Below are 27050 nucleotides of genomic sequence, written 5' to 3' on the forward strand. Positions count from 1 at the left end.
TAATCTTGTCAAGGCGATGGTGTTTTTCCTCAGGAGTCTCATTAGCACGGCGTTGTTTTTGACGTAGTGCTAAAGCGGCTTTCCTTTCACTGGCATTAGCATACTTTTTGGTATGACTCATGTTGGCACAGGTAAAGGAGTCTACTTGGCAGTTATCTGGCAGTGAAGAATGCATCCTGGAGTATTGTAGTGTAAACAGAGACTTATAGTACTTCTAGCCTTCTTATAGAAGTGGGGTACAGCAACACAGGGCATATAAACAGCGTGAGATAAATGACTTATTAACTGGTGTAATTATGCAGAAGACTTAAACTGGGGTCCTCCTGTAGTTATGCTTGACGTTTGAAGAAACTGGTGTCCTAGTCGAGGCAAAATTGGCGAGATTTCGCCGACACCATCTTGGATCCCGACATCGTCCACGCCATCTTGGATCGTCGAAATCCCACGATCCTCAAGATGGCGTAGGCGAAATCTCACGAGATTTCGCCGACGACATCTTGAGTATCGCGGGATTCTGCCGATCCAAGGTGGCGTCGCCGCAAGAACATGTCGCCGGCGTGGACAACGTCTGGATTCAGGATGGCGCCGGCGGAAAATGTCGGGGATCGTGCCGATGGCGATCGTGGAGCAGCAGCGATGACGGCGTGAGTATGAGAGAAGGAGTGAGAGAAAGGGTCGTATCTGGAGTGAAAGGGGGGGGGGGAACGTGAGTGGAGATGGTGAAAGGTGAGAGGAGTGTGTGTTGAGGGTTAACATGGCAAGAGGTGTGTGGTGACGGCTGGCATGGTGAGGAAGGTGTGCATTAGGAAAGTATATGGTGTCGGGGAGTGTGCGGGGCGCAGAAGAGGTACAGTGCTACCGCCAAAGGCAGCTTCTGTCTGGATGTGACGTCACCAAGTTACAACCAGACGGAAGCTGCTTAGCGCATTTTTATACAATTATCACAAAATCGGTTCAATGCTTCCAGTAGCAAATGAAGATCTAAAGTTTTTACAAATGTATTTTTTGGGAGACGAACAAAATGCAAGCCGATAGACATTCTGAAGCTATACTTGAGACCAAAAAAAAAAAAAAGTGTGCTGATGTAAAAATCTTTGCAAATTCAACAATCATTTAGTAAACCTTTTTAAAAATAGCCTTAGAAAGAATGCCAAGTGATGAATATCAAGTTGTAATAAGAGCAGACAAGATACCGGTTGGCGAACATGAAAGGCGATTTAACCCTTTTCTGACTTAGGACGTACTATCCCATCCAGGTGACCCGGGCTCGTATGACCGTGGACAGGATAGTAAGTCATACCGATCAGCCGAGTTCACGGGGAGAGTGCGGCTGATCGCGGCCGGGTGTCAGCTGATTCTCACTGAATGGATCTGTGCAGTTTAGCAATGTGAAAAGAGCATGAGTGCGATACATAGGAGAGGAGAGGCATGAAGGGCTGATATGGATGGAGTGTAAAGAATTAATGCAAGGACAGTGATGAGTGAATGCAGCAGCTAGGACATACATTATACAAATGCATATGGTAAAAGTTGGTGGTAGTCCAAAAGTACTGGGAATAGGTTTGTGTAAATGTCTTACCTGTCTCCTGCCCTGTCTAACTGTCATGGAATAAGTGTCAAGTACTTTGATAAAATGTACTTTGATTAAAATGTTCATAAATGCTAACCCCTGCATAAATGCTTCCCCAGGCTGTGTCTCCAAAAAAAAAAAAAAAAAAAAAATAATAATATATAGGAGGCTAGCTCTAAGATCTCTCACTATTTTACCTCATAGCAATCTACCGTACATACTGCGTGTATAAGCCGACCCCCCTAATTTTGCCACAAAAAAATTGGGAAAACTTATTGACTCGCATATAAGCCTAGGGTGGAAAATGCAGCAGCTACTGGTAAATTTCAAAGATAAAAATAGATACCAATACAAGAAAAGTTATTTGAGACATCAGTAGGTTAAATGTTTTTGAATATCCATATTGAATCAGGAGCCCCATATAATGCTCCATACAGTTCATTATGGGCCCCATATTCATGGGCCCCATAAGATGCTCCATACAAAATACACCCCATACAATGCTGCACCAAAGGTTAATAATGGCCCCATACAATGCTGCACCAAAGGGTTAATAATTGCCCCATACACTGCCCCACAGAGGATATGCCCCCATACGCTGCCTCCATAAAATGCTCCATATATTATGCCCCCATATGCTGCTGAAAAAAAAAACAAAAACAAAAAAAAAACAACAACAGGCCATACTCACCTATCCTGCTCAGGACCTCACCTGTCTGGGGGCCATCGCTGCTCACCGCTGTTTGCCATGTTGTCTGTCAGTGACGTTCAGGCAGCAGAGGGCGCAGCGCGCAATAACCACGTCACCGCGCCCCCTGCTGCCTAAACAGTCACAGACAGAGGATGCAGCAGACAGCGGTGAGCAGCGATGGACACCCCGGACAGGTGAATATCACTATACTTACCTCCCCTGGCGCGGTCTCGGCAGCGGCAGCCTCGTTTCTCCACGGTCTCCCTTCCCGCCTTCAGCGGTCATGTGTACCGCTCATTACACTCATGAATATGCGCATAATGAGCGGTACCATGTGACCGCTGAAGGCAGGAAGGGAGACCGTGGAGAAGCAGGGTGGCTGCAGAGACCGCGCCAGGAGAGGCAAGTATGATCTGACACCCCCGCCGAACCCCAGGTATAGGACTCATGTATAAGCAGAGAGGGGGACTTTCAGCCCAAAATAATGGGCTGAAAGTCTCAGCTTATACAAGAGTATATACGTTAAGTTAAGACAGCAGAACACAATAAATGTAGTGAACATAAACAAAATGTGCAAGCCTACAAGGATCATAAACCCCTGAAAAAAGTTACATGACCTCACACCATCAAAGTACAAGCAAAGTAAGTTGAATAAGCTAAATACCATTACAAAATATGTCTAATAAAGAGAATATTTTAAATCTATCAACTTGGTTCGCTTCCTTCTGGTGGATACAAAATATTGTTGCCAACTCATTGTTTAGCTCACTCACATAGAATAGAGTGATCACATGCAGGATGGATCAGTGCAGGAGTTGATAATTAGGTAAGATTTGAGGTCATCTATGAAGGAGGATCTGATGGAGGCGATACCATTTCTCAACAAATTCATAGACTGCACAAGTGTTATTCAGTACGTTTATTGAAAACTGCCCCCCTACTTACACACTATGCAGTAATAAATTGTAAATATGCAAATTTTTTTGTTCTAAAGTTGTATTCCAATAAATATACAGGGTGGGTCATTTATATGGATACACATGGGTTGGCCATTTATAAAATGGTCGCCACGGTCACCAACCATCTTGAAAAGTTTTCCCCCTCCCACATACTAATGTGCCACAAACAGGAAGTTAATATCACCAACCATTCCCATTTTAATTTAGTTGTAGCCATATAAATGGCCCACCCTGTATTTTATGTCCTATCTAAATGGCATGATTATTGTATCATAATGATTAAAAGCCTGATTATTACCATTTTACTACAGTAAATTTATCACTTAAACATGAGCCATGTATGAGGGAGACGGAGTCATGGAAATTGAGGAGTCAGAGGTTTGGCTTACCGACTCCACAGCCCTGCTACGGGGAGTGTGTTAGGCTATATTGAGGACTATGGGAAGCATATTATACTTTATGGAGGACTATAAGGTGCATTATACTGAACAAGCAAAATGCTGCCTATTCATCGAGTGATTTAATTGTTTATGCAGGAACAAAAAACGGTAATTAGACCTACCGGTTAATTGTGTTTCCAGGAATCCATAAGCAGTGTCCACATTATTTACATTGCATTTATGGTTATGATAACCAGGGAGCAAGTCTGTGCTTTATCTAGCTAGCTGTCATTTTGGATATTTTGATCTTGCACTATGCAAATATACTCTATGTATTTGTCAAGTGGCACCTAGCACTTTATGCATATTATGCACTTTGTTTGCAATAATGCACAACAGATTTTTTTTATGTAACTATCAATGGCTGTCATGAAGTTTTATAAGAGGAACTAAGCGCTTTATGTAATTACTTTGAGTGCATATTTTGTTCTTTTGAGATTACAATACGCTGTTTTCTCCGTATTCTGGTGTAAACATTTAACCCTGGCATATTTTTGGAAATTTCCTTGTCTTGCTACATTTTTTTAATCTTTGATTGACAAATTGAGATTTTATATATATTTTTTGGCCTATGCCTTTCTTTTCTTGCATTATTCACATGTAAGATTTGGTGATATTATATAGTATTGGAAGGTGGTATTCTAATATTGTGGATGATTCGATATGTATACATTATCCACAGTGGGACAGGAAACCACAACAGTTTTAAAGGACCCTCCCCCTACCACCCTTCAGTGATTTTCCAAAGTAACACATCTGGATGGATGCAAAAAAGGAGATTTTTATTTAAACCAACATTCATCATACACATGTTACATCACAGTAGTATGGAGATTATCATAGGGAGGGAACTAACAGTGCTGTCAGGATGGATTCCTGGAAACAGTCTAATTACCGTTTTCCAGGTCACCACCTGACAGCACGCTGGAGTAGTACCAAAGGAGATTGGTCCTAGGGTGGGACTACTGCATGGAGCACTTTCCTGCCGAATGCTAGTGGCGTCGACACCACATTCAATTTGTAATGCTTAGAGAAGGTACTGAGACTTGCCCAAGATGCGGAACTGCAGATCTGTTCTGCTGAAGCCCCTCCCCCCCTTCTCTGCCCATGACGCGGCCATGGCCTTAGTTGAGTGGGCTCTAAGGCTCCCTGGGGGACTCTGACCCTGTGCTCTGTAGACTAAGCTAATTGTGGATCTAATCCACCTTGCAATTTTGGATTTTTATGCTGCTTTCTTTCCTTTATTCGGACCTCTGTATTGAACAAAAAGATTATTATCCTGTCTCCAAGGCCTGGTTGCGTCCAGGTACCTGTTTCCCTGACATCCAAGTTATGGTAGGTACTTTCCTTCTTATTTTTAGGAAACTGACAAAATGAAGGGAGCACCACCTCCTGATTCATATTTGAATCACAGATAACTTTAGGGAGAAAAGCCGGGTCAAGCCTTAAGACTAACCGATCCTCAAACACCTGTAGGTAAGGATTCTGGATAGATAGGGCCTGAAGCTCTCCTAGCCTTTTCGCTGACATGATGGCTACCAGGAACGCCGTTTTCAGTGAGATTACCAATCTATCTCTGCCGCTAGCTCGTATGGGTGTCTGCATAATGCGTTCAAGACTAAATTAAGGTCCCAAGGAGGGACAGTTTTTCTTATTAAGGGTTTCAACCTCTGAACGGCCCGGGAGAATCGGGCTATCCAAGGGTGCGACAATAGGGTAGAATCATAGAACACGCTTAGGGCTGCGATCTGTACTTTAGAGTACTGGGTCTAAGGCCTTTCCTGAACCCTGCCTGTAAAAAGTCAAGGATCCTTGGGATGTCACGGCAGTCAGTATCAACTGTTGCCTGTCAGGAACACCGCACTACACTCGCTCACTGAGCCAGTGTGCGTGTCCTGAATACAGAAACAGTGCTAAAAGATACCTGTGGAGCAGGGCAGCAGAGGTGACAATGCGTGCTTCAAACTATCGGTGTCAGGATCCTGTCAGCGCCGGAAAGTAAAGCTGCACAGGACCTGCGGACACTGAAGTTAGCAAGCTGGCACAGGACCTATGGTCATGTGACTGCAAGGGGCGGGGCTTAGCGTCCTGCTTTCAGATATTACAGGACACCATACAACAACTCAGTCAGGCAAAACGGAGGTCACACACAGTATGGGCAAACGAGGCACAGGAGGGACAAACAGACGGGTGGTCAGACAAAGCCAAAGGTCATACACAAGAGGGCGACGTGGTACCAAGGGGACGAGCAGAGAGAATTCGGGTAACAAGCAGAGAGTCATACACGAGAGGTAGCGCAGTACAAGAGGGACAGGCAGAACTCGTAACAGAGACAGAACCGGATCAAAACCAAAGCAGCAAGCTAGATATCAGGCACAAGGCACACGTACACACAAGGTCAACTAACTCAGCCGAGGGCAGGAGTATAACTGATACCGGACCTAGGTCCAGTGAGCATTAAATGGCCGCCCTCTGCCAGAGAGAGGCGGAACAATTAACCCCCAGTCTGATCAGGACGGGCCAAAGCGAAACCCCGTCCTGGATCATGACATCACCTGTTGTGAGTTCATTTTTCCCTTCATCATTGAGGTCTGATGAACTCCCTCCTCTGGTGAAGGAAGGTAGTGAGGCTGATTACCAAACACCTGGGCAGCTAGATGATAACTGGGTGGCTGGAATTGAGGACTGGATATAAGGCTGCCGACGCCCTTCTTCCTGGCTGGTGATTTTCCTGCTGGATTCTTGGAGACCAGTCTGATTCCTGCATCTCAAAGCTAAGTTTTTCTGCTCTGCTTTGTAATCTTCAGTTTTGTTTTGCCTTGTTTTTTGGGAGTTCTGCCATCCCCGGCCGGGGGTTAGCTGAATTCCATTTTTGTCTCTGATCTGTTGATCTTTTGGTCTGTCTTCAGAATATACCTGAGTGCCGATATAGTCTTTTGAAGCCTAGCGACTTCAGGGCCTGTTTTTCCCATCAGTCGGTTGGCTCATTTTGATAGGGTTTTTGCGGATGGCAGACAGCAGCTTTCCTATCCTGTCCTATGTAGTTAGCTTGGGCCCCATCATTTGCTCAACCTATCTTTCTATCTGTTTTAGTGTTTTCATCTTGCTTCACCGTCATATGTTGGGGGCTGCCTATTGCTTTGGGGTCTGCTCTGGGGCAGTTTAGTTTTTCCCCTGTCTTTAGGCTATGTAGTTCTCCGGCTGTGATCGAGGGGTCTAGGGCACAGTAGGAACCCCCCACGGCTACTGCTAGTTGTGGATAGGTTCAGGGGTCTGCAATCCGATAGCTGCCAACTTCTCTGGTTTTTCTGGACTTAGCTGGTATTTTGTTTTTTCCTCCTTCGGTGACTCATCATAACAATCGCCTCTCGACAGAAGCTGCAGAATTTCTTCCAGATTTTGTTATAAATTGCGGAAGTCACCGGTTTTCTACTTGCTTGGAGGGTAGAGATAACATCTGACACACCCCTAGATTTTAGGACCTGACGCTCACTGGACCTTGATGAAGGTCTCCTCTTCTTGGCAGGAGAATGGGTTCCTCTTCTGACATTTTCTTCAGCAAGGGGAACCAACTCCTCTTCGGCAAGAAGGGCACCACTAGTAGGACTCTGGCCCTGCCCTCGCAAATCTTCCTAAGAGTCCTCGGGATGAGAGCGAGAGGCGTATAACAGGCCTCTGCTCCATGATTGTGACAGTGCGTCGATTTCTGCTGGGCCTCCCAGAGGGTTCAGAGTAGAAAGTCTTGACCTTTGCATTTTGCTTGACCGCGAATAGGTCCATCTCCGGTCTTCCCCCACCGCCTGCATAGGCCGTTGAACACCTAGTCGTTCAGCTCCCATTCCGTTGCGGCTACTCTTCTCCTGCTGAGGAAGTCCGCAACTTGGTTTCTGGTACCCTCCAGAATCTCCCTCTCTGCCCACCTGAAGATTAGTCCTGCCAGGCGTTGTAGAGATGGGTGTCTTGGACCGCCCTGGAGACGGAGGAAGGCTACAGTCGTGGTATTGTCTGACAGTACCTTGACGTGTTTGTTTTTTTACCAGGGACCAGGTGGCGGGTGGACGATAGCACCTTCCAGACCACGTGGAGTCCCTGGTATCTTCCCCGCACGTGTCCACCCCATTCTTGTCAACTTGCGGCCGTGGTGACTATGACCTCTGTAGACTGGACCCATGAGACATCGTCCTGTAGGTTTCTCAGGATGGTCCACCAAAATTGGCTCCAACTGATGCAGGGAATGCGGGAGGTCATTAGACCCAAAATCTGGTTCCTTGTGAACTGACGAATCCTATCCTTCATACTGGTTTGCTTCTCCTTTGGTAGGTAAGACATTCTTCTCTTTGAGTCAAGCATAACTACCAAAAATTTTACTTTTGTCTTGGGTACTAGATCTCATTTTGCCCAGTTTTTGATCCAACCCAACTTCTGCAGTGTGGTGGTCAAAGACTGACAGTCGATTCTGAGCTGAGCTACCGAATCTGCTACGATCAAGAAATCTAGGTAAGGGGCTACCGTGATGTTCTGATTTCTTAGGTAAGCCACTACGTCTATCATCAGCTTTGTAAAGATTCTGGGGGCTGATGCTAGGCAGCGAAGTTGATAATGGTAGATTCTGCCATCCTTTTTGACTGCAAATCTGAGGTATTTTTGGTGGTCCGGGTACGTGGTAATGTGCACTCTTTAAATCTAGAGTGCACATTACCACCCCCTTTCATAACAGGGGAATCGTGGATCTTATCGATTCCATCTTGAACCTTTTGTATCTTAACCATCTGTTTAGGGGCTTGAGATTTATTACCATCTGGGGAATCCAGATTTTTTTTTTTTTTTTTTATATAAATTGAGGCGGCTTGAGTAATGTCCTCTCCCTTTTTCTCGAGCGGGTACTGGAATGATTGCGAGCGGGTTTTGGAATGATTGCAGCCATCTCCAGGAGGTCCTAAATATCCGACCACATAGGGGAAGCTGAACAAAGATGGGAGCTGGTTACTAGAAACCTGTTCGGAAGTAGGGAGTTGAACTCTATTCTGTACCCCTGAGAGATGACCTGTAGCACCCAGGGGCTGCTGGAAATCTCTTGCCAGAGTTCCAGGAAACTGATCAATCGCCCCCCTACTCTGGTGGCGTCATTTCCTTCGGGAATTTGACCCTAAGCCGGAGAAGATGGTATCTATTTCTACCCCTGCTCTCTCCCCCTTTGGGATAGCTCCATCTTCCAGATTTCCCTTTCCCTCTGTAGTCAGTCTTCTGATTAAAACGGGGTCTACAAAAGGGCTGATATTTTTTGCGTTTTTTCTTCGGGGAACCCTTTTTTTTTCGTCTGAGGCTCTCTAAAATATCATTGAGGACAGGCCCGAAAACCTCCCCCCCCCCCCCCCGGAAGGGAACTGAGCAGAGCTTGTTTTTTGATTGCATATCCCCTGACCAGCTTTTTAGCCAGATGACTCTTCTGGCTGCGTTGGACAGCGACTGACTCCAGGCCGCAAATCTGACACTCTGCTGAGGCATCAGCTAGAAAGCCGGTTGCCAATTTCATTAAGGGAAGGGATTTCAAGATAGAACGCCGAGGGAAACTCTCTGTAAGGTGCTCCTCCAAATCATCTAGATGCATGGAGTGCGCTACTGATGTTGCAGCTATATTGGCCCGTATGACTGCTGCTGAACTCTCCCAGGCCCTTTTAAGAGTCCATCTGCTTTCCGGTCCATAGGCTCCTTTAGGTTAGAGGAGTCCTCAAAGGGGATAGCCATCTTTTTAGACCCCTTCGCTACCGGGATGTCCATTTTGGGGATTTCTTCCCAGACTTTGACTTCTGGGTCAAACGGTAGGCGAAGTCTAAAGTCTCTGGGAATAGTCAGACTTTTCTCTGCCTCCTCCCATTTTCTAAGATCATTGCTCATATATGAGTGTTTACTGGGAAGACCATTGAGGTCTGCGAACGCAGCCCCCCAAACATCTCGTCCTGTACTGAGAGAGTTGTTGGGGGCTCCTCTATTTGCATAGTTTGCCTAACTGCTCCCAAGAGCTCGTCCGTATCCCCGGACGAAAAGAGATGCTTTCCCTTTCTCTGGAGGCTCTCTTATTTCTTCCTCCTCTGATTCAGACAGGATTTCCTCAGACGAGGTGTCCGATTCCCTTGGCCTTTTCCTGGATACCTGGGGGTTCGATTGCAGGTTCTGGGGGAAGACAAGGCCTGACACCGAAGCCTGCACCTCTTTTCTTATAATAGACCTCATGTTAGACATGTGTAGCCTGCTCCTCCCCCACGATCCGAGAGATTTTTGCCAAGTGTCCTTTAGTTTTTTCGAATAAATAAGGCACTTGTTATCCTTCCCCCTCTTGGAATCCTTTTCTGCTGAGGTGGAGGTTCCCCCCTGGAATATATAAAATAGGTGTCCTGAGGGATCTGCCCCCTTGGGGCCCTGAAGTGACCTTTTACAGGGAACTTACGTGACCCTGGCTCTCTGGCCCCATCTCTGTTTTAGCCTGTTCCTCCATACCATCGGGTATGGAGGGCTGCCCTGGAGCTGCCGTACCGCCTGCTGACCGCGTACCCGCTTGCTGGCCACGCCGCGCTGTCCAACCTGCTCCAGAAATACTCCTCTGTTGCTCTGGAGGAGATGCCGCCCCACCTCCTGCTGGCGAGCCGGAAGTGACGCGGCCCGCCCTGTGCTGGCCGCGACCCAGAAGTGACGCGGCCGCCTGGAGTCTGTGCTGCTGCGACCCGGAAGTGACGCGGCTCTCCTCTGCTGGCCGCGACCTGGAAGAGATGTGGTCGCCCTGCTTCTTGCCCTTGGCTGCGACCGGAAGTGACGTGCCGCACCCGGCGTGCAGGGATGCCCTGCAGCGGTAATCTGCTCCCAGGACCAGAGTACTGGAACTGCGGTCTCCATAGAGGCAGCCCGGGCTCAGGGACATCAGAGGCGACGCCTGGAGTAGAGAGCCCCCGTCAGGAGGAAGCGACCCCGTCCCCAGGAGCAGCACTACACTGGCTATGCTGAGGGACCCTCTGGCGGGTGTCAGCTGCAGAAATCTTGAGGCAGGAAGGGAAAGGTTGGGCCCCCCCAATCCTCACCATCTGCCCGGAACGGTCGGATCTTACTCTCGCCGTTCCTATCCGCAGTGGGACAGGAAAAACACTGAAGAGTGGTAGGGGGAGGGTCCTTTTAAACTCTCGTGGTTTGCTGTCCCACTGTGGATAAGAAGGACGTCCTCCAGCGTGCTGTCAGGTGGTGACCTGGAAACTATTTTTCTCAGCGGCATAGTGTCGGGTGAAAACTGTAGAAAGGCTGTTGATAACATGATACTGTATGGGGACAGACTGATCTTCTAGTGATCGTTCTGCCCCTATCACTCTTCCTCAACCGATGTAAAGAGGCGAGGAAACAAGCAAATGACTTCAATATTGTTAATCAAGCTCGTTTAGTGGCCTGAAAGCAGCATATGTAAAAATACAACCAAAATGTTTCTGTGGGATGGTGCAATATGTGAATTTGGGGCCCATTTTAAACTGTTGCCCAGGGACTCACTTGGTCTAAAACCGGCCCTGCTCTATATTGAAAAAGATGCTGCCATCCATGTCCTTGATAGACATGCACTTTTCCAACATGACAAAATGATCCAAAAACACATTTAAAGACATTGTTGCGTTTCTGAAGAATAACAGGATGAAAGCAATTCTGTGACCAAGTACGTCTCCTAATCTAAATCCAACACCTATAAGGAATTCTGAAGAGACAAGCTGAGCATTTCTCCATCCAGCATCCAGGCTGTAGGAGAGGTGATTCTTCAAGAGTGAGAAAATATAAGATGTTGCAATATGTGACCAATTTGTTAATTCCTTGCCATTCTTAAAAATTATGCAGGTCATACAAAATACTACATCTAGTCTGTATTCATTTTACATCAGCTAATTTGACTAAACTGAAGATTTTACAGTGAAAGTTATATTAACCTTACTTTCAGGTTATGATTTGCAAAAATGTTCTACAAAATTCAGTCTTGTCAAAATTTTGGCGTTATTCTTGTGTTAAGTGAGATACTAATTAAAAATCTTATTTTTCGAATGGGATGTACTCCTCATTTATGCCAAGTACTGTTTAAAGGGAAGGTGCCACAATTTTATATAATTTGCAAAAAAATAGTAAGTAACAAACCATGTTGTTTCAGCAAATGTTGTACTAACCAGGATTTAAGGTTTGTTTGTAATAATGTTTAAATGGAGCCACTGGTCGCTGCCATCTTGATTTGCAGATCTGTGGAGGACTCATACAGTCTGCAAATATGGCCGTCCCTGGACATAGGAGTCTGCGGTCGTCTCCCGACCCCACATTGCAGCCTCATTAGCAGTGAACTGGGCACACCCCTGTGGGCTGCACCATTCACTGCTGTAGGTGTGGCTGGGCGCCATTTTACTGTAGCCCAGTGCTATCTGCTGAGCTCCACTTACCCTCTATCACAGGACCACTTGTGGCATAACGGGTCCTGTGTTGTGAGGAGAGGCTGAAGATATGGAGAAGGTGGTCAGCAGAGGAGAGAAGCGCTCACTGGAGCCGGAGGATGGAGAGTGGTGAGTGCGGGTGACTCATCTATGCTCCTCTGTCCTGCTTACTCCAGGCTCGGCCCTGTGCTTCCTGCTCTACTGTGTTCTTCTGCTCTGTCTCCGCCTCCTCACACACACAGCCCCAGTGATCTCTGGTAATCTGACACCTTCCCTTTTATGACAGCTTTTATGGCTGTCTGAGGACAGTGACTTATACAGCCCATAGTCTAGTGTATAATTGGGGGGGCTGGAAGTTTCACCAGTGTGGGCATATCTGTAATACTGTCTTGTGCGATACTGCCTGCTGAGCCGTGTATCTAATCCTCTCCTGTGTGATACTGTCTGCTGAGCCGTGTATCTAATCCTCTCCTGTGTGATACTGTCTGCTGAGCCGTGTATCTAATCCTCTCCTGTGTGATACTGTCTGCTGAGCCGTGTATCTAATCCTCTCCTGTGTGATACTGTCTGCTGAGCCGTGCATCTAATCCTATCCTGTGTGATACTGACTGCTGAGCCGTGTATCTAATCCTCTCCTGTGTGATACTGTCTGCTGAGCCGTGTATCTAATCCTCTCCTGTGTGATACTGTCTGCTGAGCCGTGTATCTAATCCTCTCCTGTGTGATACTGTCTGCTGAGCCGTGCATCTAATCCTATCCTGTGTGATACTGACTGCTGAGCCGTGTATCTAATCCTCTCCTGTGTGATGCTGCCTGCTGAGCCGTGTATCTAATCCTATCCCGTGTGATACTGCTCTCCTGAAATACTCTGTGCTGCTGTCACCCTGCTGGTTTTGTGTGAGATCTACATGGTGGTATTGTGTATGATCTACATGGTGGTATTGTGTATGATCTATATGGCGGTATGTGAGAACACTATGGCAGTATTATCTGCTAAAAGGGGACCCCTTCTAGGGTGGTTCTGGCTGAGCACCTGCACACAGGTCAGGGGTAATAGGTGCAGTCAGGGGAGGGCTGGTGAGGCAGCTGAAGAGAGGGGTCTCATTTTTATCGTTACTGTATGGCTACATTTCCCCCATCCTGCTTCCCAGCGTCACCCCGGACTGCGCCTGTCGCCTCGCTTTCCCACATTGCCAGGACAGGATCTGAGGAGGGGAATGTGGTCTTTGCCTGCAAAGTCTGGATCAGGCTGATTGAAGGCCGTTCTGATCCAGAGTTTACATGCAAAGACAGTCAGTAACTTTGCAGGCCCCATCAAAATGGCTGCTCACTGTGTTCCTAGATGTCATAGGTTTTTGTGCCAGATTTCAGTAGCTGCTCCCCCTAGTGTTAACAAGTGGAAATGCCAAACTTTTTAAAATTATTTTTCATATTTTGCAAAATTAAAAACAAATGATAATATTTAAGAAAATTTAAACATTAATTCTTTACATTTTTTCAATTGCTGAAAAAAAATTTTTTGGATGGCACCTTCCCTTTAACAAAAAAAAAACAAAAAAAAAAAAAAAACAGCCTTTAGTAACAAAAACCTTATACCCTTAAGGCTTAAGACATTCATGCAAATCACCAAACATGAACCGCTAATGCACGGTCAGGCTGCGGGCCTCCCAACCTGAGCACAACAGCGTCATGTATTTCAATGTGATTGTCACGGACAGGTTGGGAGACCTAAACCAGTCCATGCTCCGAGATCTGAAATTGGACTGAGGACCACCAATGTATGCGTGAACCCTTACTCTTTCAAATGACATTTTTCAATTAAGCGCAAGCAATTGTGTACATATTGAAATTTTCATTTTTTAAACTGACATTTGGGCCAGGCAACATACAAATTATCAACACCTAGCCCACCCGCACTCTCAAAAATCTTTAACACCAAACATTTTTCTTTTCATAATGAAACTTCATGCACAGCAATTCCTTATACAGTATAAGCTAATGATCCTTATTTAACCATAGTTGCTGTGTGTTTACTTACTTTTGTGCAAGAGCCGGACTCAGCTTCTGGGAAGCAGAGTCATACTTTTGACATCCTAACAGTTTAAGATTTCACCAACCAGAACTTCATTCCATTATAATATCCATAAAAACCCAACAAGTTTCCTCTGGAGGTTTTACTTACAAACTTGGGGTTGTAGGAAATAGAAATAAGCCGCATCCGAAAATCCATAGCTTCATTTTCTAGCATTGACTCAATGTTCATTTCACTCTCAGAATTAGCACCTGCAAAACACAATAATCACAGTTGGCTCCTACTGTGCTCAAGTGAAAGTTAATAATTTTATTTTTATGGTGCCAACAAATTCCACAGCACTTTACAATTTAGAGGGGGACAAGTACCAGTAGAGACAAAAACATCACAAAGTAACACCTAGTTCAACAGTTACGCAAGCTTACAATCTGGAAAGAAATAGGGGGAGCACAATAGGTAAAAAGTGCTTGTCATGTATTGTCCAGTCATCGTTACAAATAGGATATTTCAAATAAGCTGCATGAGCCATCATAAGCCAGTATCTGCCCAAGTACAGTTACCAAGTGATATTGGGTGCATGGAAGATGAAGAAACAGATGAGTAAGTTGGGCCAGATTTTGAAGAAAATTTAGAAAGAAGGAAAAAGGGAGTGTTAAATTAATGAAGTGAGGTGATAGGCTTGTCTAGAGATGCGTTTTTAAAGCATGCTTAAAAATCTGGGGGCTAGGTAGTAGTCTGATCGCCTGGAGTAGTGCATTCCAGAAAAATGGTGCAGCACAAGAGAAGTCTTTGAGACGGAGGTACGAGGTTTGGTTTATGTTAGATCAGTTGCAGATCTGAGAGCACAGGTAGAACATAGATGAGAGAGAAGACATAAGGTGGTGCATAAATGTGGGGACCTTTGTGGGTGAGAGCGCCAAGTTTATATTGTGTTTTGTAGCAAATAGGAATCCAGTCTAAAAGGCATAGATGTAGCAGCTAGATAGAAATAAGATTCTGGCTGCCACATTCAGGACAGATTGGAGAGGAGAAAGTTTGGTCCCCCTCTAACCTATCAGTAGAGTTGCAGTAGTCCAGATGAGAAAGAATAAGAATGACCGTACATTTTTGCAGTCTCAAAAGGTAAGAAAAAGCCGGATTACATATCGGTAATGCTCTTTTAATGAGTCCATGACAGCACCCACTGGAGGTATCGGATCCGCTCCACTTGGAACAGGAAACCCTACAGGAAGATAAAAAGGGGCGGTCCGACTTTCCTCCTCAGTTTTGTATTTCAGAGTACCAGGAGGACCGCCAAAGGTTAGGCAATGTCTTTACTTTTCTAAATTTTACTTATTCATCCTTAGCAGATACACTTATTTATTGATATCTTAGCAGGGAGGGAGTGAGCGGGTGCTGTCGTGGACTCATTAAAAGAGCATTACTGGTAAGTAATCTGGCTTTTTACCCTTCGCCACGACAGCACCCACTGGAGAGACTCCAGAGACCATAACCTGGGTGGGACCACCGTTCCAAGGATAGTCCTGCCAAAGCTTAGGTCAGAAGTTGATGACAGGTCAAGTCTATAGTGATTATAGAAGGTAAAATGGGTTGACCAAATTGCTGCCTTACATATGGCTTCAATTGGAACGTCTCCTCTCTCGGCCCAGGAGGTTGCCACTGCTCTGGTGGAATGTGCTCTAATGTTCTCCGGAGGCTCTTCATTTTTCGCAGAGTAGGCTAAGCGAATGGCATCCCTGATCCATCGGGATATGGTGCTCTTCGTGACTCCGTACCCTTTTTTTTTTTACAGCCCTGAAAAGATATGAACAGAGCCCTACACTGCCTCCAGCTCCTGGATCTCTCAATATACTTTAGGACAGTTCTTCTAATGTCCAAGGTGTGGAATTTCCGCTCCTCCGGAGTGGAGGGGGTCTCCAAAGAAGGTCGGGAGAAGTATCTCTTGAGATCTATGGAACCTTGCTGATACGTTAGGCAGGTATGAAGGGTCTGGTTTTAATATTAACCTATCCTGATATATCGGAAAAAAAGGGTGGGTCTATGGATAGGGCTTGAATATCACTCACTCTCCTAGCTGACATTAGTGCCACTAAGAGGGCCGTTTTGAGTGACAAGCATTTCAGGGATATCATGTCTATTGGCTCGAAGGGTCCTTCCATAAGAGCGTCTAAGACCAGATTTAATGAAAAGAAGAAAACAAGGAGACCACAAAGGGAATTGCACACCACCAATATATAATTGCAAAAGGAGCTTCATTAACACCACTGTTTAAAAACAAATAAAAGCAACAAAAATGACAACCCATCGTTGACCCTAATCTATACAAAAATAAGAATTGAGTCATATGCATGTGATACCTGAATGAACACACGGGTACAATTATAAAGTGCATGTACATCAATATGATAAATATGATCTCACCCTGGTACCCCAAATGACATGCAGGACTAATAGGATCACAACAATCTACAGCCTCCAGGTAGGATGTAATAATAAGTGTACCAGCCAGAATTACCATGTGGAACGGCACCATGCAGAATATCAAGGAGGCACCTAAAAATTATGGCTGGGTCATAGATAAATTATATAACCCATGTATGCACAAAAATGTGCCCAGACGTATCCCATAACACAAGATGTGTAAATGAAACCTGCACAAGTATTGTACTGTGAAAACGAACCACTAAAGGAGGTAGATAAATAACACAATTATGGGATACTCCACATATTCATTACCATTCTCTTTCGTTGGCTGTATCACCAGTAAAGGATACTATGCATGCAGCCAATGTATATCCGTGATGTCAGCCCTCCAATAATGGGGGCAACAATTCACATGTAAGGCAAGGCATAGCACAATGAATAATAGGAGGTCCATACCGAGGCACAAATGCAGATGGGGTAACAGATGGGAAGAACCCAACGCGTGTCGCCGTGCTCAGACGGCTTCGTCAGGGGAAGTGTACACACAAATGTTAGCGCCTTTAAATACCTCTATATGCGCTGCTTAGTGATGCCACCTGTGTAGAGGCGAGTGGGGTCGGTAACAGAAATGATGCGACGGGCTGAAGGCCTGGCAAACATCTCTGCCCAAAATAACTAGTTTGCGCGCGCTGAATGTCCAGCGCGACGCGGAAACTGAAGTGATGCGGCGAGCTGAAGACCTGGCAGACGTCTCTGGCCAAAGTAACAAGTGCGCCTGCGCTGAATGTCTAGCGCGACGCACAAAATAAGAGACTGGACTTGTATGAGCGCATGCGCAGCTCCCTGGAGTCTAGTTGCAGCAAAGAGAATACGGCTGATAAAACAACATACAAGCATACATAAACTGAATAAAGTCAGAAAATATGGGCAGTACACATCGGACCACTATGAAAAAGTCTGAAATAGCACATAAAGTAATTATACTAAATGATCATTATAAAGAAATATAAGATCACATATAAATGGTAAATAGCATATTGTTAAAGCGCACATGAAATGAATACAATAAAACCCTATATATTATAATATGGTGCATATTAATATTTGTTTTAGAGAAACTTCAGATAATGCATAGGGGATTACAATAGCCAATATAAATAATGAATGTGAACATATAAGGAATATAAGGGGAATAGGCTCAAACCCCACTAGCGCTAAAGGGTAAATGTTATTAATACATACAGGCACAATTAAATAGTATATATGCCTCAAGTAATCAGTGTCTATTTCAGAAGATAATACATGTATACAAACAAAGACAATAAGACAATGATTTAGAATACACATAAGAAAAAATATAAATTCTTATCTCATATATGATACAGGAAAGATGTATATCGTGCACAAATGGACAGCGACAAAGATATATCTCATATAATCACTCATTGATAGTTGTATACAAAAAAAAATAAAAAGAATCCGTTGTACAGGTGAACAGTCCACATCTCAAAGCTACAAGGACTCCCCATGAGAAGGTCCCAAATGACTATCCACAAAAATACCCAGGAGGTTATCCATAAAGTTCATCAGCCGGTCCCATAATGTGCAGAAGGGGCAATTCAATGAGAGTAGAGGAGATCAAGGATTCAATCAATACGATAAATAGCAGCTGAATCACAGAGCTTGACAAGAAGAAATTATGAAGATCAACCAAGAAAACCTGTAAAAAGAAGATCCTCATTAATGCCCAAAGGAGCCATAGAATGTAAGATGATCCATCATGACTCAGCCTGTAGTAATTTCTGTTCCAGAGAGCCACCCCATCAGATGATTTTAAATGTTCCAGCCCCAAAACTCTCGTATTACGATAATTTCCGGCATGCTTAGATAGAAAATGGGAAGCCACCGAGGTAAGAGTCTTACCTTTGCGAACATCCACCGAAGCAGTGTTAATTGAAGAGAAATGTCTTTGTATCCTGCGACGCAATTCCTGTGAGGTCTGACCCACATACATCTGCGGGCAAGGACATAATAGCATAAACAACATTGGTCGTCTTACAATTAATGTATGATTTTAGCTTATGTTGTTCATGACCAATGGGATTGCAAAAAATATCCCTAGTGGGACTCATGAAAGGACAAATATTACAATCCCCACATGGAAAAGAGCCCCTTAGAACGATCCCCCCATTTAGTCTGAAAGTAGGTCTACTATAGTGACTACTGGTAAGGATGCCTTTTAAATTGGGTGCTCTTTTAGCAGTGATTAAGGGTCGTTGGCTCACAACCTGAGAAGTCTGCAGGTCCGTAGTCAAAATAGTCCAATGTTTCTGTAAGATTTGTCTTACCTGTGGCCAATGTGTGTTGAAGTTTGTAATAAACCGGACATCATCATCTGTTTTTCTCTTGGTTGGAGTAAGCAGGGATATTTGCGTCTGCGATTTAGCCCTCTGGAAGGCCCGAGATATGGACTTATTGGGATACCTCCTTTTCTTAAGTCTCTCCGTGAGATCACGTGCCTCCCTCCGAAAGTCCACATCACTTGTGCAGTTTCTTCTGACTCAAAAATTGCCCCACCGGGATTCCATTTCTGGTGTGCAAAGGATGAAATCTACTGTTACGCCCCCGGGCTCCACTTACCTTGCTGCGCGCACTTCCCGGCGCACTCCTGCTCCCCGACGCGTCCCCGCGCCCGGCCTCAGACTCCCCCGGTGTCAGGCGCCTGCGCACTGCCTCCCTCCTGGCACGCAGTCCCCTGGGTAGTATGACGCGCTGGCCCCGCCTCCAACATGGCGGCACCCAGCGCTACTTATGGCCGGCTTCTGGACAGGTAAGACGCCTGTTCTAATGTGGTGACGCTGTCTCATTGCAGCACTCTCCGTGTTTCAGGCCCCTTCTACCCTGCCTCTGTTTGCGCAGTGTTCCTGGCCCTTATCACCCCTATTCTTGCTGTATCTTTGGCTCCCTCTCCCTGTGCCTCCGCCTGCACTGCCTCTGTCAGTTTCCCCTCTGCTCTTCCGCGATACGGTGCCCTCTGAAGCTCCTTACTCCTTCCCTGTCCTGCTTCATCCATCCTCCCGCTTTGTGTTTATCCATGCTTCTTCTTTTGCAGCCTCCAGCCATTGCCACCCGCTGCGCTCCGGTCCTGCGCTCTGCCCATCTCCACGGTCTCTGTGCTCCTCTGTGCTCACTGTACAGATATGCCTGTGTCTCCACTCCTGTCTAGCCCCAGTCGTCCCTTTGGTTCCAGCTGTCGCGGTTCCATCCCCTGGGGGTCTGCCCCTAACACTCCCTGTATAGGGGGTGGTCCTCACCTGGGCGCTCGCCCTTGGGGGCTCTGGAGCCGTGACCCAGAGGGTCCACTTCAGGGTTGCCTCTACGCGCCTTCCCGCTACAGCGTAAGCACTACCATATTCAAGTAAACTGTTTGTCGCAGTTGGCTTGCGATAAAGACAAGTGGATAAAATACCCTCACGACAGGTAATACTAAGGTCCAAGAAATTAACTGTAAGAGATGAAATGGTATGAGTCAAATGGACATTTAGAATTCTCTAAACAAGAATTCTCTCAAAGGACAGACATTCCTCTGGAGGGCCAGACCAAATGAAAAAGACAGTCTATGAATCTTGACCAATATCGTACCCTATCCTGAAAAAGTCTGGAAGTATATACGATGGTGGCCTCCCACCATCCCAAAAACAAATTTGCAAATGCCGGGGCACAACGAGCCCCCATTGCCACATCAGAGATTTGGAGAAAGTACGTCCTATCAAATAGGAAAAAGTTTTATGTTTTAAGGCAAAATTCAGTAAATCCAGAAGGAAAGAATCATGCATCCTATCTGAATTTTGTTGTTGATCTAAAAAGAAAGCAACTGCGCGCATGCCATCCTCATGGTTGATGTACGAATACAATGATTCGACATCACACGTTACCATGATGTCATCAGAAGAACGAACAACATTCTGGTAAGATGAAGTAAAATGCGAAGAGTCTCTGATGTAAGAAGGTAATTTGAGTACTAAAGGCTGCAAGAAAAAAATCAATATATATGCATGCCGTTTCGCAAAGGCTGCCAATACTAGACACGATAGGCCTACCAGGTGGTTTATGTAGATCCTTATGGACTTTGGGCAGCATATAAAAGGTAGATGTGATGGGATGTTCTACCCAAATGATATCACGTTCACTTGAACTAACGATACTCAATTCCAATGCTTTATCACTTAAGGACCTCCATTTGGTAGAGTATAGTCCAGTAGGGTCCGAGGGAAGCTTACGATAAAATTTTTGATTACCCAACTGTCTATGAGCCTCTTCTTGATATAAACTATGGGGCCATAGAACTACATTCCCCCCCTTTTGTCAGCCTCACGAATAATGAATTCATTATTAGATCTCAAATTAGACAGAGCTCGTTTTTCTGATGAAGTTAGATTAGGCATCACATAGCATCTTGGAGATAATGCTTCAATGTCCTTCCTCACCATTTCAAAAAAAATTCTCACAGCAGGCACAATAGAAAAGGGTGGAGAAATCCAAGATCTATTTCTATGTGGGAACCTGGGCCTACCTGTAGCATCATCGCCCTCATTCAAAAGGTCCATCAAATCCTGAAAGACTCTTTGGTCAATATTGTCAAGGAAAGGCGACATCTGTGGTTTATTATGAAGTACTTGAAGGACAATCTTCCTACAAAATAGAAATGAGTCTTTGATTAGGGTAAATTTGTCCATTTGTTGGACTGGATCTCCAGTCCAACACATGGACAAATTTACCTTAATCAAAGACTCAGACTTATTTCTATTTTGTAGGAAGATTGTCCTTCAAGTACTTCATAATAAACCACAGATGTCGCCTTTCCTTGACAATATTGACCAAAGAGTCTTTCAGGATTTGATGAACATCCCATCCCATCTACTTTTTATATGCTGCCCAAAGTCCATAAGGATCTACATAAACCACCTGGTAGGCCTATCGTGTCTAGTATTGGCAGCCTTTGCGAAACGGCATGCATATATATTGATTTTTTCTTGCAGCCTTTAGTACTCAAATTACCTTCTTACATCAGAGACTCTTCGCATTTTACTTCATCCTACCAGAATGTTGTTCTTTCTTCTGATGACATCATGGTAACGTGTGATGTCGAATCATTGTATTCGAACATCAACCATGAGGATGGCATGCGCGCAGTTGCTTTCTTTTTAGATCAACAACAAAATTCAGATAGGATGCATGATTCTTTCCTTCTGGATTTACTGAATTTTGCCTTAAAACATAAAACTTTTTCCTATTTGATAGGACGTACTTTCTCCAAATCTCTGGTGTGGCAATGGGGGCTCGTTGTGCCCCGGCATTTGCAAATTTGTTTTTAGGATGGTGGGAGGCCACCATCGTATATACTTCCAGACTTTTTCAGGATAGGGTACGATATTGGTCAAGATTCATAGACTGTCTTTTTCATTTGGTGTGGCCCTCCAGAGGAATGTCTGTCCTTTTTGAATTCTCTAAAACAAGAATTCTCTCAATGTCCATTTGACTCATACCATTTCATCTTACAGTTAATTTCTTGGACCTCAGTATTATCTGTCATGAGGGTATCTTATCCACTTGTCTTTATCGCAAGCCAACTGCGACAAACAGTTTACTTGAATAAGGTAGCTTTCATCCTTTGCACACCAGAAATGGAGTCCCGGTGGGGCAATTCTTGAGTCAGAAGAAACTGCACAAGTGATGTGGCCTTTCGGAGGGAGGCACGTGATCTCATGGAGAGACTTAAGAAAAGGAGGTATCCCAATAAGTCCATATCTCGGGCTTTTCAGAGGGCTAAATCGCAGACGCAAATATCCCTGCTTACTCCAACCAAGAGAAAAACAGATAATGTCCGGTTTATTACGAACTTCAACACACATTGGCCACAGGTAAGACAAATCTTACAGAAACATTGGACTATTTTGACTACGGACCTGCAGACTTCTCAGGTTGTGAGCCAACGACCCTTAATCACTGCTAAGAGAGCACCCAATTTAAAAGACATCCTTACCAGTAGTCACTATAGTAGACCTACTTTCAGACTAAATAGGGGGATCGTTCTAAGGGGCTCTTTTCCATGTGGGGATTGTAATATTTGCCCTTTCATGAGTCCCACTAGGGATATTTTTTGCAATCCCATTGGTCATGAACAACATAAGCTAAAATCATACATTAATTGTAAGATGACCAATGTTGTTGTTTATGCTATCATATGTCCTTGTCCGCAGATTTACGTGGGTCAGCCCTCACAGGAATTGCGTCGCAGGATACAAAGACATTTCTCTTCAATTAACACTGCTTCGGTGGATGTTCGCAAAGGTAAGACTCTTACCTCGGTGGCTTCATTTTCTATCTAAGCATACGGGAAATTATCGTAATACGAGCGTTTTGGGGCTGGAACATTTAAAATCATCTGATAGGGGTGGCTCTCTGGAACAGAAATTACTACAGGCTGAGTCATGATGGATCTTCTTGTTACATTCTATGGCTCCTTTGGGCATTAATGAGGATCTTCTTTTTACAGGTTTTCTTGGTTGATCTTCATAATTTCTTCTTGTCAAGCTCTGTGATTCAGCTGCTATTTATCGTATTGATTGAATCCTTGATCTCCTCTACTCTCATTGAATTGCCCCTTCTGCACATTATGGGACCGGCTGATGAACTTTATGGATAACCTCCTGGGTATTTTTGTGGATAGTCATTTGGGACCTTCTCATGGGGAGTCCTTGTAGCTTTGAGATGTGGACTGTTCACCTGTACAACGGATTCTTATTGATTTTTTTTGTATACAAACTATCAATGAGTGATTATATGAGATGAGAATTTATATTTTTTCTTATTAATATGTATTCTAAATCATTGTCTTGTCTTTGTTTGAATACATGTATTATCTTCTGAAATAGACACTGATTACTTGAGGCATATATACTATTTAATTGTGCCTGTATGTATTAATAACATTTCCCCTTTTGCACTAGTGGGGTTTGATCCTATTCCCCTTATATTCCTTATATGTTCACATTCATTATTTATATTGGCTATTGTAATCCCCTATGCATTATCTGAAGTTTCTCTAAAACAAATATTAATATGCACCATATTATAATATATAGGGTTTTATTGTATTCATTTCATGTGCGCTTTAACAATATGCTATTTACCATTTATATTTGTAATTTCTTTATATGTGATCTTATATTTCTTTATAATGATCATTTAGTATAATTACTTTATGTGCTATTTCAGACTTTTTCATAGTGGTCCGATGTGTACTGCCCATATTTTCTGACTTTATTCAGTTTATGTATGCTTGTATGTTGTTTTATCAGCCGTATTCTCTTTGCTGCAACTAGACTCCAGGGAGCTGCACATGCGCTCATACAAGTCCAGTCTCTTATTTTGTGCGTCGCGCTAGACATTCAGCGCAGGCGCACTTGTTACTTTGGCCAGAGACGTCTGCCAGGTCTTCAGCTCGCATCACTTCAGTTTTCACGTCGCGCTGGACATTCAGCGCGCGCAAACTAGTTATTTTGGGCAGAGATGTTTGCCAGGCCTTCAGCCCGCCGCATCATTTCTGTTTCCGACCCCACTCGCCTCTACACAGGTGGCATCGCTAAGCAGCGCATATAGAGGTATTTAAAGGCGCTAACATTTGTGGGTACACTTCCCCTGACGAAGCCGTCTGAGCACGGCGACACGCGTCGGGTTCTTCCCATCTGTTACCCCATCTGCATTTGTACCTCGGTATGGACCTCCTATTATTCATTGTGCTATGCCTTGCCTTACATGTGAATTGTTGCCCCCATTATTGGAGGGCTGACATCACGGATATACATTGGCTGCATGCATAGTATCCTTTACTTGTGATACTCATTACCATTCTCTTTCGTTGGCTGTATGTGGAGTATCCCCAAATTGTGTTATTTATCTACCACCTTTAGTGGTTCATTTTCACAGCACAATACTTGTGCGGGTTTCATTTACACATCTTGTGTTATGGGATACGTCTGGGCACATTTTTGTGCATACATGGGTTATATAATTTATCTATGACCCAGCCATAATTTTTAGGTGCCTCCTTGATATTCTGCATGGTGCCGTTCCACATGGTAATTCTGGCTGGTACACTTATTATTACATCCTACCTGGAGGCTGTAGATTGTTGTGATCCTATTAGTCCTGCATGTCATTTGGGGTACCAGGGTGAGATCATATTTATCATATTGATGTACATGCACTTTATAATTGTACCCGTGTTCATTCAGGTATCACATGCATATGACTCAATTCTTATTTTTGTACAGATTAGGGTCAACTATGGGTTGTCATTTTTGTTGCCTTTATGTTTTTAAACAGTGGCGTTAGGCTAGTTTCACACTAGCGTTTATACGACGCAGCGCACGGCGCCACTAAGCCCCGCCCCATCCGGTCATCACCGCCTACTATCGCACATGGACGCTTGCGATCTGCACACCCTATCTTTAGCATAGGGTGCGCAGATCGTGCACTATTAGGATTTTGGCGTGCGCTGCGCACTTTTGAAGGTGTGCCGTGCGCGCTGAAATGCAACATGCTGCATTCGGCGCGCACAGTGCACCTTCAAAAGTGCGCAGTGCACGCCAAAATCCTACTAGCGCACGATCTGCGCACCCTATGCTAAAGATAGGGTGCGCAGATCGCAAGCGTCCATGTGCGATAGTAGGCGGCGATGACCGAATGGGGCGGGCAGGGGGCGGGGCTTAGCGGCGCCGTGTCGTATAAACGCTAGTGTGAAACTAGCCTTAATAAAGCACATTTTGCAATTATATATTGGTGGTGTGCAATTCCCTTTGTGGTCTCCTTGTTTTCTTCTTTTTTCATTTGATTATATGACCATTTATTTGCACCCCCATTATTTGATATTTTGTGTAATATTAGCAGTGCGCCCTTTCTTTTTGTATTCCAGTAAGACCAGATTTAAGTCCCATGCAGGGATTGCAGGTATGTGAACCGGAGTTATCCATTCGCAAGCTGTAATGAATCGTGAAATCCACTTATTTCCTGCTATGCTATGGCTGTACAGTGCCCCTAATGCGGACACCTGGACTTTCAGTGTGTTTACTGCCAGGCCCAAGTCCTTCCCTCTGTGTAGAAATTCTAAGATAGGAACTATCGGGACTTCTGTGATATGAGGCGCCGTATGAAACTGCAGGAATTTTTTCCATATCCTTGTATAAATCTGGGTAGTGGACTGCTTCCTGCTCTGTAGGAGTATAGCAATTAGTGTTTCAGAAAACCTTCTTGATCTTAGTAGCTGCCTTTCAAATTCCACACCGTCAAGTGTAAGCTGTCCACTTGGGGGTGGAAAAAAGGGCCTTGGGAGAGTAGGTTGGGAATCGAAGGGAGGACCCAAGGATCTGTCACCGACATAATTCGTAGCCATGAGAACCACGGTCTCTTGGGCCAGAATGGTGCTATCAAAATTATTCTCGCCTTGTCCTCTCTGATCTTCCGAATGACCTGTGGTAGGAGAATTATCGGAGGGAAGGCATATGCCAGGTTGAACTTCCATGAGGCCTGGAGGGCGTCCAGTATGTCTGGATGATCTGACAGGGAGGCAAACGCTTTTATTTGTCTGTTCTTTTTCGTGGCAAAGAGGTCCACCTGAGGTTGCCCCCATAGAGCTACTATGTCCTTGAATATTCAGTGATTGAGGCACCACTCCCCTTGCCGAAGTGTGTGTCGGCTTAAGAAGTCTGCCTCCTGGTTGTTCTCTCCCCTGATATGGAGGGCCGAGAGGGACAACAAATAACTTTGGGCTAAGTTTAAGATTCTTGCCGCAGAAGACATCAGTCTCTGATCGAGTACCTCCCTGTCTGTTTATGTAGGCCACTGTAGTGGTGTTGTCCGATAAGATCCTGACATGCTTCCGTTGGAGCTGTGGAAGAAAATGGTGTAGAGCATAATATACCGCCATTAGTTCTTTTAGATTAGACGAGTAGCCTAGTTCATCTCCACTCCACCTTCCTTGACAAAAGCTATTCCCCATATGGGCTCCCCAGCCGTGGGGGCTAGCATCGGTGGTTAGGATACAAGATGGTACTATGACCCATGGGACTCCTGCAGACAGATGGTTATCATCTAGCCACCATTTTAGAGAAGCCAAGACCTCCTGTGACAAGGTTATCTTGCGCTCGAGGTGACCACTATGTCGCCTGTCCTCTTGGAGGATCTGATGCTGCAGTGTGCAGACGCGATAATGGGCCGACCGGACTGCCGGGGCACAGGAAATGAGTGACCCCAATAGCGACATTGCCCCTCTCAGAGACATACGTGGTCTACTTATGGCTGCCTCCACCTTCTCTTTTGTGAGTGTAATTTTTACCTGAGGGAGTAGACATCTCTGGGTTGTGAAGTCTAACTGGAACCCTAAGAACATCTGAAGGGAATGCGGAACGAGTCTGGACTTCTGGAAGTTGATGATCCAG

General features: G+C 44.9%; 1 protein-coding gene across 1 annotated transcript in view; it reads right to left on the reverse strand.

Annotated features, from left to right (window-relative positions):
• Positions 1-27050, reverse strand: part of LOC141047392 (glutathione S-transferase Mu 4-like) — a 74003-nt gene that overhangs the window by 24115 nt on the left and 22838 nt on the right. Inside the window, exon 5 of the mRNA XM_073542449.1 lies at positions 14278-14378. Coding sequence (XP_073398550.1) covers positions 14278-14378 — 101 coding nt within the window. The remainder of the gene's footprint in view (positions 1-14277; positions 14379-27050) is intronic.

This window comes from Dendrobates tinctorius, unplaced genomic scaffold, assembly GCF_039654945.1.
Source record: "Dendrobates tinctorius isolate UK_male_01 unplaced genomic scaffold, ASM3965494v1 ptg000127l, whole genome shotgun sequence".
Taxonomy (NCBI): Eukaryota; Metazoa; Chordata; class Amphibia; order Anura; family Dendrobatidae; genus Dendrobates; species Dendrobates tinctorius.